General features: G+C 44.0%; 1 protein-coding gene across 3 annotated transcripts in view; it reads right to left on the reverse strand.

Annotated features, from left to right (window-relative positions):
• Positions 1 to 3,051: 3,051 nt before the first annotated feature.
• The window catches only part of efna2a (ephrin-A2a), a 65,687-nt gene continuing 52,461 nt past the window's right edge, over positions 3,052 to 16,277 (reverse strand). For 2 of the 3 annotated variants that reach the window (XM_029460653.1, XM_029460657.1), the window contains exons 2-4: positions 9,954 to 10,246; positions 5,644 to 5,709; positions 3,052 to 4,021 (exon numbers count right to left, since the gene is read on the reverse strand). In XM_029460653.1, the coding sequence (XP_029316513.1) occupies positions 3,897 to 4,021; positions 5,644 to 5,709; positions 9,954 to 10,246 (484 nt within the window). In that variant the 3' untranslated portion in view covers positions 3,052 to 3,896. The remainder of the gene's footprint in view (positions 4,022 to 5,643; positions 5,710 to 9,953; positions 10,247 to 16,277) is intronic. The other variant, XM_029460656.1, reaches the window with a different exon arrangement.

Here is a 16,277-nt window from a genome sequence, read left to right on the forward strand (position 1 = left end):
TGAAGAGAGGAAAAGAATGGAAGGGTCGCCATCTGTATTTCCTGGCTTTTCTTTTTGGTTGTTGCCAAAGCCAACATCATATAGGCCAAATTTATTCTCGCCAATTATTCCCCCACGTGTACGCCAGCCAATGAAAATAGCAGAAATAATCAAGTGATTAATAAGATCTAGAAGGGAATACAGTGGGATGTATTAGTGTGTGTATGTGCATGTGTGTCAGTGACATAGCCCAGAACACTAGTTTCCCATGATTTCAAGGAGCACATCTGTTCAATTCTGGCTCTGTTCCAGTGGTCTCACACATCCATCTTTCCTCTCACAAGGATTGAGACATGGGAAGGTTTCGAGGCCTTGCTTGATCGGGCTTAATTGTACGTTAGGCTAATTCCGCTGGTACCTGATACTTGTCACGACAAAGAATTGGCTGACCAAGCATGCGTTTCAATATTAACAGATAATTTCATTCCCTCATCTCCTTTTCACTGGAATCTACTCTACCTCCGTTTGAATTGAGCTCTCATACGAAGCAATTTGATGGAAACCAGAGACATCGATAGCCATTAGCCAGCTTTGCAGAGGAGGGCCAAACATGGCAGGCCATGGCTCATCCATTATTCATGCACCTCAGTTTTCCCTCAAAACAACGTTTCTGATATTCTTTTTGCACCACGTGGCCAAAAGAGGTGAGTCAGTGGTTTCAAATAACGCTTTTAAAACAGGGATGATAAATGTTTCAAGCTAACACTGGCCCATACAAGCCCCAATGGGGCACTTTTGGGGCATTTTTTTGTATTTATTGGACAGATGAAAGTGAGAGTCAGACTGGAAATGTGGAGCGACAGAGAGAAAGAGATGCGTAAGACGTGCAACATTGGTCGCATTGCCGGAATCGAACCAGGGACGTTGCACTTGGCGTGGCGCTACAGGGACGCTCCCATCATGTGTTTTTATTAGTCAAATCTGAAAAGTAACTAGTAGCTACATTTAGTTGTGTAAAAAGTATATGTGAAAATGTTTTCCTCGATAATGAAGCAGAAGAATAAAGTAGCAGAACATAGAAGTACTCAAGTAAAGTACACGTACATCCAAAGTTGTACACATGTACAGTACTTGAGTAAATGCACGTGGTTACGTTCCATCACTGGAAGGCCACACTGATGGAAACGAGAGAGGAAAGGTTATCAAGCTATTCAGCCTCCATGTTGTCAGCAGTTCAGATTAGCTGTCACATCACTGAGGGAGAAACAGCTGAAGATTGGAAAGGGTGATTTCATCTGAATAATTTCATGCTTTGACTGGCAGAGCTCAACGCTCACCATCCCAACACTTTGACGTCAGAGGAAGATAGAGTGAGAAAAATAAGACCAAGGTGAATTCTAATACATGAATACAATCATCTGCCCTTTGGGGAAGGAAAACAAAAACCAATCAAATGAAAATTAATTCACATTTCCACTGAAGAAATTCCACTCACTTGGCTTATTTTTCGAGTAGACAAAAAGACAATCTTTATTTGTGTGTTTCTCTCCTTGCTCTGACTTTTGTGTTTACTTTTGACTGACTGACTTTAATGACTGAGGTCAGCTCCCACAAAAACACCACAAACAGAAAAGGAGACAAACTCATACATGACGCTCAGACCTGGAGGCATCCTACCACTACCAACCATGGATCACAAACCAGAGAAGAAGAACGATAGAAGGACAGCATCAGTGGAATAGAAGAAGAGAGAACACATTTTTTTAATCTTCCACAGGCTATACCCCATCACTGCATCCCACACAGGAGTAATTAACAGTGATTTTAAATGCTACAAAAATAAGATGAAACAGGGAAGGAAGTGCTTCCCCTTGTTTGTGTTTCTTGAGTGTGTGTGTGTGTGTGTGTGTGTGTGTGTGTGTGTCTTTGTACATGTGTGTATGTGCATGCCATGTCTTTGTAAAATGTCTAGATCTGCATGTGCTTTTCTACATATGTCTGTGTGTGTGTGTGTGTGTGTGTGTGTGTGTGTGTATCTGTACACTGGTCGTCATGTGTGTATGTATGTGTGTGTTCACAGTGCTTACTCATTATGTTCACTTCCCAACATGAAAGAAGTCTCAGTCCCATGATACACACACACTTTCTCTCCCTCCTCCCTCTTTTTTTTTGTGCCGTTCCCTTTATAGTCATGTCCATGAATGTTTCCAAAATCTCAGAGGAACCGTCCCGTTATCAAAGACTGTGTTTTTGTGCATGTATATGTGTGTGTGTGTGTGTGCATGCGCATGTGTGTTTTTGTGATGCTACCACACACACACACACACACACACACTTCGCCTCATTTGCCACAGTCTATGCGCTTCCCTTATTGGTTTAACCCTCAGACCCAGGACCAGCTTCAGTCAGTATTTAAGTCCATTGCGATCCAGCCTGGGCTCCGAGGGCTGATTTCCAGTCAGTTTCACCCTGTGGGTCCATTTATCTCCCGCCCAAGCTAATCCATCAACGAGCGAAAGCCAGACAGGAGAAACCGTGTGAGGAGAGAGGCTGAATTTTCCTTTTTTGATGTCTGAAAAAGTGTCAGGGAGAGCACGAGAGCGGTAGCAGGGTGTTTCTGATTTTCCCCATGAAAAAATATATCATCATTACAAACAAGATTGATCTGAAGGTTTCACAGTGGTCATGCAACTTGAGTGTCGCCCTCCTTTTGTCACCTGTTCGTCCTTACTTCACTCTCCTCCTGCCCGCCCCACCATCAAAAATCCCAGAGCCGTTCATCCCATGCCAGTCCGAGAAAAAGGTACTGTAAGTGACCACAGTCATAATAATACAGAAAGACAAAGAGGTGGGTGACCAGTGGTACATTCATACATGAGAAAGTCATGGTTCCAAAAGTCACCCGACCCAATCGACATTAGACAGTGCTGAAGACGCCCGTGCTGGCCAGGCTGTGATAAATGCTTTGTTTAGAAACATGAATAAGACAGAACACATCCCACCTGAAAATATACACCTCACCCAACCCACCCAGAACTACACCCCCCCCCCATCCCACCGAAACAGGCTATGATTATACTTGTCAATATGAAGTGATATCTTAGCTTCTCATAAAAAAAATCAAACTGTATGATTTTCATATCACGTTGCTGTAAATCTACACCGAGTCTGAAAATATCAACACATATACCATTACATTTCCCATATGGCCGTATTAATTCAACTCTGACCCCTGCATTGTTTTATCTTTCTTTTCTGCACAGGCCGGGTCACTTTTCTCCTCTCCATCTCTACACGTTTGCTCTTATTCTCGCTGCAGTTGGAACTGGTCCAGGTAGTATAGGATTCCAATTACAATGCAAGCTTGGCCACTTCCAATTCTTGGTTTGACGATGGGATAGCAATGTGAGAAAAATCCAATTTTTGTGCATCCAGGCCTATCGCTTAATGCATCCTGCCGTGATTGGATGATAGGAATTGCACTGGAACGACAAGTTTAATCATAGCCGCAGCTACATCTACCCCATCAGTGGCCAAGAGTCAATAGACAAATCAAAAGGACCCCCTGATATGAGTGCAGAGACATTTCCCTTGTGTTTTTCAGCTGAGAGGTGCTGTTCCACCCAGAATTCAGGGATCAGGGATGAAGCGCAGCTTCCCAGACAGCTCGATACCCAACCCTCTCAGCCAGGCCTGGGAACGGTGTCCGTGGCTGGGCCATGGAGGGGGCTGGCAGTGGGGGTGGTTGGTGGTCGTATAGAGGTGGAGGTGGGAGGGGAAGGGGGAGGATGGGAGGGCCTGAGGGGGAGGGGATGGGGCGGAGACAGAGGGCTTCCCTGAGGGATGGTGGATTTAGAGGGACAGCCAGCCCAGCCCAGCGACCCTGGGTGGGAGCTCCAGGAGGAGGGGGAGAGGGGTCACAGCCAGGAGAAGAGTCCCAGGAGCAGTGAGGTCAGAACAGCTAACAGGGCCATGGACCCTGGCCTCCAGCACGGACCTCCATCAGTCAGGAAGGGCTCCGGAGAATCATATCCCGACCCATCTGAAACGAAAACAAAAGAGAGAAACGACAAAACATCTGATCTGAAAGGGACACGCAGACAGACACAAAGACAAGACAACCTAAAACAAAGTGAATGGAGGAGGGAGTGGATTTATAGAAAAACAAAGGGTAGCCAAGTGGGACTATTGTGGGGGAAAAATGTGGAAATGGAGTGACAAATCACAAATCTCTCTCCGTTCAAAAGCCAAGGAAAGGCAGAGAGAAGACGGCGGAGAGGGATGAGGAAAGAGGGAGGAGGAAAAGACGACAGCGACTGAGCTCTGCAGGGGGTTTAACCAACCTAATTACAGTTTAATCACAGAGACTCGGAATCTGGAGCAGCTAACACACACACACACACACACACACACACACACACACACACACACACAAATACACACATCCACTCACACACATGTGCAACCGCTCACAGCTCTGCTAGTGACAATATTTCACAGATGAGATGGAAGTTGCATGTCAGACAGATTACTTTAAGAGCACAAAAAAAAAAAGGCAGAATCTCAAAGAGAAGCTGCAGAAATGACAGAATAAAAGAACGTATGTTGTTTAAGTAATTATGGAGGAGAAGAGAATTTCCTTTCCCCCCTGAGCGAAAGACGGAATGATCTGAGTCTGGAAAGGTGCGAAGGCCGACTCTCATCCTTTTACGCAGATCTTCAAAGCCGTGTCATTATCCAGGGAGACGTGTTACTACCCAGGTTTGATTCTTTAGTCAGGCTTAGGTTGAAAACCCATGAGGTAGAATCCGCCTTTGAAAAGTCATACAGGTAGAGTTTTTAAGATACCGCAGGTGTAAGTGGATATGCCTGCCGCAATCTGCTCCCTATGTATGCTGATCTTCTGTTGAGTTATTTTTAAACGGCACTATCATAGGCCAACGCCGCGCACTTGTGTGAGCGCCGGGTTCTGTCTACGCCAATCTACAGTACGAGAGAGCTATTTTCAAAAGGAGTCTATCTTATCAGGCTCCGTGCTGTTTGAAAAATAAATCTGGATTATGCGGCGAGCGAGTCATGCTTCATCTTTTACCACAAGGCTGATACATAAGGGGATTTTTATTAAGAAATATATTATTAGATTAGACTTCTACAGTATGCGATGAGTTTATTATTAGATTGTTCTCTTGTTTCTTATGAGCAAATCCAGCCGGCAGAGTGATGCGGAGCCTTGCTAACATTTTTGCAGAGCACTTTCAGCCTGTTCTCTCTCTACAAGGACAGAAGGTCTCCCTCACACCCAGTGTGATGTGATGTGATGTGATGTGAAGTGCGTATGCCACTTTGTGCCTGTGTGCATGCGCCTGTGCACACTTGTGTGTGCTTGTATGTGTGAACGTGTCAGAATGTGTGTTTTCTGTGTGTGTGTGTGTGTGTGAGTGTGAGTGTGTGTGTGTGTGTGTCTGTGTGTGTAAAGGTGTTAAAGTGTTGCCTGGCTGGTCTGTGAATCAGAGCAGAGAGTGTTGCCGGGGCATTCTATCAGACCTCTTATTCCCCCTAATTTTACTTTGATAGCCAATCTGGACCTTTGCGCGTGCGTGTGTGTGTGCATGTGTGTGTGTGTGTGTGTGTGTGTGTGTGTGTGTAGCTGTAAGCGTGACTTACCTGGAGGTCTGACATACACCTTCAGCTTTAGACATGCTCGCCCCACATGGTTTGGGTGAGGAGACGCTGTAAAAAGCAGAGATTGAAAGAGGAGATTAGTTGAGAGATAAAGCGATTTGGGCTGCTGATTGATCTCATAAAGTAATTCAACATTTAATAAAGGTTTTTTAATAACATTGTTCTTTCTCAGAGAGCAACGAGGCTTAGTATTAGGTGGTGGAGACAGTACTGTAACCATGGCAGTTTGACACGCTTTTAAAGATGTATGTCTTCAGTAGGAATGACTGTAGATCAGATTTTGTGTCAGGAAGTATTTCAGAGACAGACTAACACATCGGTTTACATGGGATTAATTTACAATATGAAGATATAGAATTACTCCAGCCGTGTCCTTTAGGTAACCCAGCTAAACGCTTTCATCTGTTCAGTTGATATCTTAATTTAGCCTGTTCTCAAACTAATTAAAAATGATTCAAATGCCCACAAAACAACGGACACAAAGTAAACCTGGAGTGTGACAGGAGGGTAATAGGTTGGATCCCCATAACAGAAAGCACCAAACTTCAATTTAACCCCAATTATTTTAAGTCACCGTACCTTTTTATGGGATGGCAGGGAGAAAGAATACATCATAAAAAGGTGCAGACTTGGTTCACTGGAGGCCGGCTTTTGTCAGAAACACGACTTTTTGTTCAACGGGTAATTGTTACAGCAAAGTAAAACACACCTACGATACTGTAATTAGCTTGAAACAAAAGAAATCAAGGCTAGGCAGTATAAAGAAAGGAAAAGCTTTTTCTTTGCAAGTTAACACTCATTTGTCATAATTTGACATTAATGTAGTCGTTAATTCAGCCTATTACTTTCTTGATGGCATTTATTGCTTCAAGCAGTTGGAGAGTTTCTTAAATTATGTCCTTTTAAGTTCTCTTAAACCCATGCTCCCGTAAACATAGTGAGCACTTCAGGCAATGTAAACAAGTCTTTGAGGGATCAGCCCGCACACTGGGATTCAGTCACACTCACATTCACACCTAAGGGAAATACTGGCTCTCGAATCGACCTGCCTTGAATGTTTTTTTTGGAATGGGGAAGGAAATCCATTCAAATTCCCCACAGACGCAGGTCCTTCTCGCTGTGAGCTGACAGAGCTAACCACTGAGCCACCGTGCCGCTCTGGCTGAATGCCAAAATAAATGAGAACATTTTAAAAAAGTTACTGTGATTCAAACTTCAAAGTAGAGAAAATTAAACTGAATCTGGGTTTTAGTCCCACCTGGCTCTGATGTGAAATAGAGCTGGAGACCTTAAAGCGGATGGTGAACAACTCTTTGATTGCTCACGCATGCAGACGCGCACCCACACCCACACTGGTGCTTGCAGAAGTGTGTGTGTGTGTGTGTGTGTGTGTGTGTGTGTGTGGAGACCTATTGGCCTTCTCCCTTGTGGTAGTCCGCATAGCCAGAGCCCAGAGTGACCCTGGAGAGGACCATCATCAAGATCCACAGCGCACAGGAAATAAATCTGACCTTTCCTTTGCCCTCTCCTCCCTCTCTTTCAGCCCGCAACTCCTCCCTGCATCCTTTTCTTCACCCTTCACCTTCTTTACCCTTCATGCCTTCCCTGTTGCCCCCTTCCTTTGCCTCAAATTTCTTCAAATCATCCACCTACCCTACTGACGGTGTCCCGAGAAAGTGTACCATGGTCCCCTATGAAGCTCAGCTAAAAGCTTTCTCTCCTGTTGTGTGTCTTTGTTTTGGGTTCCCTACTGCTTCACTGACAAATGGCAACATTTCTGAAAGAAAAGACTAGAATTGGAAAGATACATACCCCTCCCCCGACCCCCCCCCCCCCCCCCCCCCCTTATTTATTTTCTCCGTGCCCTCCAAAAAATGTTTACTTTTGTCATTTTTTAAAAGTCTTATCAGTTCTCCCAGCGCCTCTGTTTCCCAGCACATCCACAATCCAACGTCTCCTGAAAACCTATTGAAAATCACTCAACCTCATCAGATGGCAGCTGGGAGAAGTAAGGGGTGGAGCGGACCTGTCAACATGTCAACCACATGACAAATACACACACCAACGTGCACACATGGGCACACACTCACACAGGTCTGGCCACAGATCACCATTAAAGATCGATGATGTGTTTTTACTTTGCTGGAGTGATGGCGGAAAGGGGACACACACACACACGCACACACACACCCACACACACACACACAAACATTCATCTGAAGGGCTGGGTGGTTAAAAATGTCAAAATGCCATCGTCGTTCCACATCAATACAGACCTGTGTGTGTGTGTGTGTGTGTGTGTGTGTGTGTGTGTGTGTGTCTGATTGTGTGCGTTTGCATGTGCATGTGAGAGACAAAAACGTGTGTGCTTGTCAGTCAAGATGATGGACATGGCCTTTCACGGACTCACAATCACTTGACAACTGACCCCGCAACCAGCCCTTCCCCCTCCAATACACACACACACACACACACACACACACACACACACACACACGCACACACACACACACACACACACACACACCAATCTTGTGGAATACACATTCCCCTCAGGGGTCCAAGAAACACAATACTATAGTCAGCAACTATACAACTCTAGAGGGGCCCTGTCCATCCTTACATGAGACTGAAAACAAAAGCGTGTGTGTGTGTGTGTGTGTGTGTGTGTGTGTGTGTGTGTGTGTGCTGACAGGGAAAAGTGCAGTAGGACATCGGGTGGCTGTTATCTTCGCCTCTTTGGCTCACTGACTCCCGCCTGCTGTGTTTTTGTGACTGTGTAGACAACAGACTGGGGCAAAGAAATATTTGCAATTTCTTAGTGCTCATTATTAAAAGGTTCTCTGTAAACAAAGAGTGTTGGAGGGAACACATGACTTTAATCTTATTATCTTTCTCAGTAATTCAGCAGGGCAGCATTGTTTCATTGATTGCATTACTTTAAAAAGTGTGTTAAAAACTGAACACAGTAATGCTACAACAATATCTTCGTCCGATGTCTGAATGAGGACGAGGTCAACATCTCTATCCAAGGGCAAAAAACTACATCAAGATATATGTCGCACATCCATGCAGACCTGAAGCTGATGGCAGAGGACCCTTATCCCATTATGGGTCACGGTGATAATGCATCATCTCCGACTGTAAAGGTTAAGGTCAGTTGTCAGCCGGCGGTGCAGCGGCAACACACGGGGAAACGAAGAGACCTGCGCCGTAGAATCATTGTCTACGTGACAAATTCTGAACTAGATACCAACGACAGGTCAGGGTTGGTATGACTTTCAAAGAGTTAACGCACAAATAAGTAAGGTAAAGGGTTGAATGAGTTAACGTTGCTAATTGGTTATCAATAATAGTCATCCATAAGTGAGTACACTTCTGGTGAACAAGCTCGAGACCTCAGCAGGTAAGTGACGGAATAGTTCACTTACACTTACACTTACTTAATCACTTGCAACCTATGCAAACATTTTCCTACCAAGAGATGTGATTGCGTGAATTGTGACTGTCCTCTCTCCAAAGAATCATTTTCTTTCCACATATTCTCCCATCTGGCCTTTTGATTCAAACAGTCAAATGTTTTGTCACAAGCCTAGCAGCCCTCGCAGCTTCCACACAGAACAAAAGTGACACTTCTGTGTGGCGAGAGAAAGTTTGGACATTGACAGCAAAGCTTTTACAAAGTCAATTTAATGTGCTTTTCTGTGATTACTCACTGATCTCGCACTAAATCTATCGCACCCATCTGGCACACCGAGCGGCAGAGAACAATGTTTAAGAGTCATTTGAAGCTACGACTTGTCCCGCGCCTGGTGGAGGAAAGATAGCTCTTTAACTGTTCAGAAGAACTCTCAGGGGGTAAGGCCCATCTGTGATACTAATACATCACTTGTGAGGAGAAACATCAATACAGCTAATATAAAAATGATTACAAACTACGCCTGGTGACATTTTTACCACTTTGCTGAGCACACCACTTATGATTCGACAGAAGTAGAGAGAGACATGAAGAAATAAAGAGAGTGAGGGAGGAGGGGGAGCGACTGAGAGATGGAAGGTGTATTTATGCTCGCCTGCGGGAGTGCGAGCGACACGGTGGGCTGTGTTTGAGAACTCTCTCAATCAACTTCTGTTGATTGCCTATTTACATATCGTTTAGAAATGCATATTGAACGGGAGCGTGGCACGCGACAAAACGGACAAACGCCCTTTTTACCTGCACGCACAGAAACACACACACACACACACACACACACACACACACAACACACACCGCCCAGCTGACAACCTACAGATGTAGTAGTACTCGTGTCCAGGCCTGAACTCAAAGCCCAGGGAGAAGGGAGTGAAGAGCTGGAACTTCTCTGAGAAGCGCAGGGGTCCGTCAGGACCGCTGGGACGGTTGCACTCCCAGCGCTTGAAGCCACGCATCCTGTGCTGGCAGGAAGTGTAGCCCTCGTGGTTGACCATGAACAGGATGTAGCGCTCCATGCGCCCGTGGGACGGAGGACCCTCGTAGTAAGGACAGTAGATGTCCAAATAGTCATTAATGTTCACTGCCACTCTGTACTCTCCGTGCCAGAACCTGCAAGACACAAAGGAAACAATGAATAAAAACGTCTTCATGAATACACAATAAATCACAATCAGTCTGAGGAATAGTCTCAGCATCGGTGTGCAGGGTTGAGAAGGCCTCGCGAAAGGTTCGCTGAGGTGTAATGAAATACTGTGGACATATTTTGAGAGAAAAAAACAAACCCCTATACATCTTCTGCAATACTATGAATATTTACTACCTATATTGGATTTCTGTATGATTGCACAGCATACAAGGAAACTGCGGCGAGTGTCCACTTAGTTCAGTCGTGCTGTGTACGTAGTTATATGAAATTGTACGCTCGCTGTTAGAACATCCCTGTGTCTATACGTCTCCACAGGAAGATCTGAGGTCGAGTCGGCTACAAAACAGCAACCCTTAGAGACGAGTTGCTCAAGGACACTTCGACAAATGCTCTCTGATAGAGGGTCATTAAACCACCTGAGTCATTTCAGTTTATAGTTTTAAAAACAAACCTGGAGGGTGTTTTCTTCTATTTAATAAACAGCAAAATCAATAATAATCCCTCTGGTTACACCAAACCTTCGCATGGTAACCAATTTCATTTGAATAAAGCTTGCCGAGCTATGCTTCATGGGAATTATTAGCATGTTTAGAATGTATATTCTTTCCAGTCAGAGCCTCCTCGTACGATACTCAAGAGAAGTGGGTCATGTGATGGTAGAGAGCACACATTATTATCCCACCCCCTGAAGCAGTGCAGAGAGTCTGTGGTGAATGCCCACTTAGTTCCATACACACGAGGATCACTGAGGGTGGTGCGATGAATAGAAGTGGGTCAGAGGTTATACTAAGTGAAGAAATATTAGTATTTACACACATTGTATAGAGATGGTGTATAGTCTTCTTTGTGATGCTCCTGCTTCTGGCACTGAGTCAAAGCATTTGTTCAATAAATGCATGTAACATATGGATGCATTGGATGGTGCTTGAACTCAGTTGGTGACTCTTTTCAACTATCTCTGCGAGCCAAGGTAGTTAAAGTATATTAAAAACATATGGCTGCATTCCCCCCCCCCTACATTATACAAGGCTCTATTTATGTTAGTGTTTTTGATGCCAATGTTTCCTATATGGGAACCAAACTTCTGTTTACAATCTTGAATTCACTGGAGTGAAACAGTTCCTCTGGAAGGATAAGGCTGCCGATATTCTATATCTTTTAGCTATTGTCAACAAATACCATTAAAAGATTAAAAGCAACAATGTGTAGTCTATCCCTCCGTACTTCTTCCCCCGTCGTGGCTTTGCCCCTCTCGTTTGTTCTGAAGACATCCATCTTTAAAGACGAATACATACTGTCCTCTTTGAAAAAGAAAAGTGTTTTTAAGTGTTCTTTTCATCTGCAGACGACGACACGTCGGGTGCGTTATAATGTGTTTTAACAGCAATAAGTTACTGTACATCTGTCTTGAGGGTACACAGACAATACTTAATGTGTTGACAGAATATCACCAGATTTAAAAGTCTTAGTTTTACTTTGTTGGAGAATTCCCAATTCTTATTAGCAACAGAAGCTGAAACTGACCAATACTTCACATCTAATGCCGACTCAGCACTAAAAAAAACGTAGTATTTGAACCACAGGTCTTAAAATACACAGCTGTGTTTCATATCTGCACCCTGCTGTGAGGAAATACAATACAGCAATGTTTTCTTTAAATATTTGATATTTCCGATATTTTATTTACTAGCACTCTATAAATAATATGTCCCAAGGGTATGACTTGACAATCGTTTTGGTTTTGCATCTTTAACAACAACACACACACATACACACACACACACAATTAAACACTACACTTTGAGACATTCTTCAGTAAAGCGTCTAACATATGAAATTGCTGTTTAACATTCATCAGTGTGACATCTCTTTGTGGAGATGTGCGCCTGTCTGTGGCGGACGCTTCTTCTTCTCGTCATTAACATCATCGCTCAACGCGGCTATGATCAATTTAATTTCAGATGTACCACTTCAAGAACACGTTTTAAACTCAGCTTGCGGCACATTATCAAATCTAGTTTAGCTCAGTAAATATGAGAAGCGGGAAAATGTCTTCAATCAAATGAGCACAAACAGTTGTTGGGCAATCTCGACGTCTCAGGCTGACACACACACACACACACACACACACACACACACAGGCGGACTGAGCTTTTTAAACAAATTCATCATTTTCCCCCCCTCACCTTGGCAGTAATTGATTGCTTGGAATGAAGACATTTTGGTTAAAGCACTTTTGGTTAGTGGGATATTTAGCTTTGGGACAAATTATCCCTCTAACGGCAGCCCCGTCTCTCTCTCCCAGAGGGCAAATCAGGAAGTGAGTTAGATGTGAAATGAGCGCCTTCATGCTTCGGTGCCCTATCAGAGCGGGTTTTGCAGGTTCTAACGGGATCCTTGAACAGATCATTTAGAGGCATTGATCCACTGGGGAGCTCCTCTCGGCTCTCTCTGCTCCCAATCAACTCTGATTAACAACTAAAGGGGGAAAGGCAGAGAGAGAAACCGAGGGAGAGATGCACAGAATGAGAATAAAAGGGCTGAAAGGAAAGAAGAGAGGGAGGGAGGCAGAGGGAGAAAAGGTAGGGGAGGAATAGATATATGTGTGCAATGAGGACAAAAGCTGGAGAAATACAGGGAGAGGAGGAGGGGGGGGGGGGGGTGAGAGGAATAATGAGCCTGCATGAAATAAGAGTAAAACAAGACAGAAAGAAGAGAAAAGAGAGGTGGAAAGAAAGAGGAGAAGAGGAGGAGGAGGCGGCCAGCTGGAGGAAGAGCAGATGGAGGAGGACCTTTTCCGTTTTTCTTTTGTTTTTTTTCAATTTGTACCACTGTGGCAGACAAATGTGCTTTGCCTATTGATTGTGCACTGATACATTTATGGATGACTACCATCTGAGCCATAGTTTGGGCAATACAATAAAGTGTGTGTGTGTGTGTGTGTGTGTGTTTGGTTAAATTATAGCTTGAAAAAGTACGTCTCCATGAGTGAAGATGCTCAATCCAAGATGGGGCTAATGTGCCAGGATACATTAGGTTGTATTAAGCCACTCAGCGCCCTGCCCTGCTCCTGTGACACCGTCTGCATTCCTAATACGCCCAGACGAGAGGAAACTGTGTGTGCAGGTGTGTGTGTGTGTGTGTGTGTGTGTGTGTGTGTGTGTGTACAGGTGTGTGCCACCGTACTCGGAGCTGTTAAACAGTACATGTTGCTGTGCAGTAATGTGTGAATGAGTGTGTCCATGTGTGTGTGTGTGTGTGTGTGCGTGTGTGTCTGTATCCTCTCCTCTCAGGCTGTGTGTCATTTGGAATTAAACACACACACTGCACTGGCCAAAAAAGACATGGGAATGCACTCACACTTAAGGCATGTCTCTTCCTGAAAGTGCTTATGTGTGTGCCGTATGTGTGTGTGTGTGTGTGTCGTTTGTGCAGGTATAGCTGTGTCTTAATTTCAATGTGCATATTATAACGCTCTGGGATATACATGAAGCTGCCATGACACTTATAGACGCTGACAAAATGTTTATGGGTATGATGTTCTTTAACTCCTCCTGGAAACTTATTTGTGCAGAACACCTTCCTGCAGTGATGAAGCAGTGTACGTCTGCCTCCACCCAAATACAGTTGAGGTGAAGGTGATGTCATTTGTGTGACACACTGTCAACAAGTCTTCGGGACAGTCTTCTTTCCTCATCATGTTGGGGACGGCGGCACATGTCTCAAAAGTAGCGAAATATGCGTTTTGTAATTAGGTTAAGCTGACCCTTAAGGATATAATTCCCCCGTCAAATATAAACGGTAATAAAAGTAATAACCGAAAGTACTTTAAAGCTTCAAGCAGTTGCTTATTTCACATCCAACACTGAGGATATTGTGTATGTGTTGCTTTTACACCCATATATTCTCAGACTGCGCCAGCTTTCACTGGGATTGTCAAATATTTTCTACAAACACAAACATATCCCGTCATAATTATTTGACAGATGCTATGATACAGTGGGCTTTAGTGCAGCTTACAGCAAAGTACAGTGCAAAATTGTAAAGTTCCACTAATCCTTTTTTACTCTGTGTACACTCTGATCGACGTGACAAGAAACAGTGCATATACTTCTTATTTTCCGGGTGATGAAATTTGATTATTTTTCCTTTCCAGAGAAAGATAGCTTTTTTTGTATTTCTGGCATATTGACAGTCGCTATTATTTCCACACGTACAACTACAAAAAAAAAAAAAGGAAGAACACTTGATAATTACATTCAGGGAAGATGGATCTTTAAAAAACATTAGCATATTTTGCTTTCAAGCCCACCAGGTTCTTCATGAAAAAGATATTATTTTAAAATAGGACCATAAAACTGATTGCTGTTGAAGGGCACGTTGTTCAGTACATGGTCTTTCTGTTCCGCCGCTTCAAGCTATTTCTTTTTAACGTTTGTCTGCGTGTAAACCTGTGCAATATGATACGATGGTTTGTATCCTAATCCCCTGATGTCTCACAGATTCTCCTCACTCTTTCACTTTCACTGCAATTGAATTGTGCGGTGAGGTTAGTCAGATGCAGACGAAGGACTCGGCTTTTTGGCTGCTGGCTCTCAAATGTAAAAACAAAAAAAAAAGGCTCGTTCTGAAGCTTCGACCACAATCAGTGGAACATCGTCTATGTAAAAAGGGTTTTATGGTATTGTGCACACACACACACACACACACACACACACACACACACTCAGGCTAAAAAAAGAAAATAGAAATTGAGGAGTTTAAAAGTTGAAATGAGAGATTAAGAGAGAAAGGAGAAGAATGGAAGCTTAAGTCTTAGTGTGGGACTGGATGTATTTATGTACTATAGAAAAGGTGTGTGTGTGTGTGTGTGTGTGTGTGTGTGTGTGTGTAGTGGACTCTTCTTAGCATTCTGGCATCACTGAGTCATCAACATCACCTCTCAGCATGGCTGTGATCAAAGCTGGTTGGAGAAGCCTTGGATGTTTACCATACCTGCCTGCGTCCTAAACAGCAGGCCGGATCAACCAACAAACATCAAAAGGAAGCTTCGCTCTCTCTGCCTCTCGCTCCTCACTATGTCACCGTCTCTCTTCCTCCATAACTTTCTCTTTTTCCCCAGCTTTTCTTGATCTCCCTCAATCACTCTCGCTGATGTGGCATTCACGCTGAGAAAAAAACCCCGCGCCACAAAACACCGCAACGGGTGCGGGGGACGCCAGTCAACGGAAAAATGTTTTCCATTCTTCCAGCGTATTTCTGGTTCAAAAGAAGCTTCAAAAGGGGGAAGCTTCACAGAAACGTTTTGACCTACAAGGTCTGGCAAGGTCGGGGGAAACAACGATGTAGACAAACAAAGACAAATTATAACAACCTCTCCTTCTTCTTTGTGTGCCGTCATGACTTATAGGTGTATGTTATATGGCACAGACTGCCCTCAAGAAGCACGACAGCATCAGTTGTTTCACCGACAGATGTTTATGTTTAAATGACAAAAGCCTCGAGTGGCTGTAGTGATTAGGATGGATGAGTCAACAAAACATTATTTTAACACGGGAGACAGCTGTTACAACGACCTCAATCTTTTCCCAACCATTAAACACACGTGTTTATTATCATAACCATGACGTTTGACCTACGGTAAATGAAAGTCATTTGATCAAACTTCTTATCCCCCCCCCCCCACTTCCCTCCGTGTTTCTTGGACGAGGAGTCGAGCAGAAGAGGCGGACGAATCGGCTGTGGGTCGATTTTTCAATTTTCAAACATCCGACGCATCTTTACTTCTCCGGTAGAATTTAAAACTTCTGTTGCCAACTTCTACCTGCAGGCACAGTGGGTGGCACACACTTTCTGCCAGCGCTCAGTTTGTCATTAAGCACATAAATAAACATCATTCTCTTACTGACAGTAATGGACGTCCGGTTTGCTCTCTACTTCATACCAATACGAAGATAACCACTGTTTAACCACGGGTCAAGTCCAGGCACAGCT

The sequence above is a fragment of the Cottoperca gobio genome, chromosome 22, assembly GCF_900634415.1.
Source record: "Cottoperca gobio chromosome 22, fCotGob3.1, whole genome shotgun sequence".
Taxonomy (NCBI): Eukaryota; Metazoa; Chordata; class Actinopteri; order Perciformes; family Bovichtidae; genus Cottoperca; species Cottoperca gobio.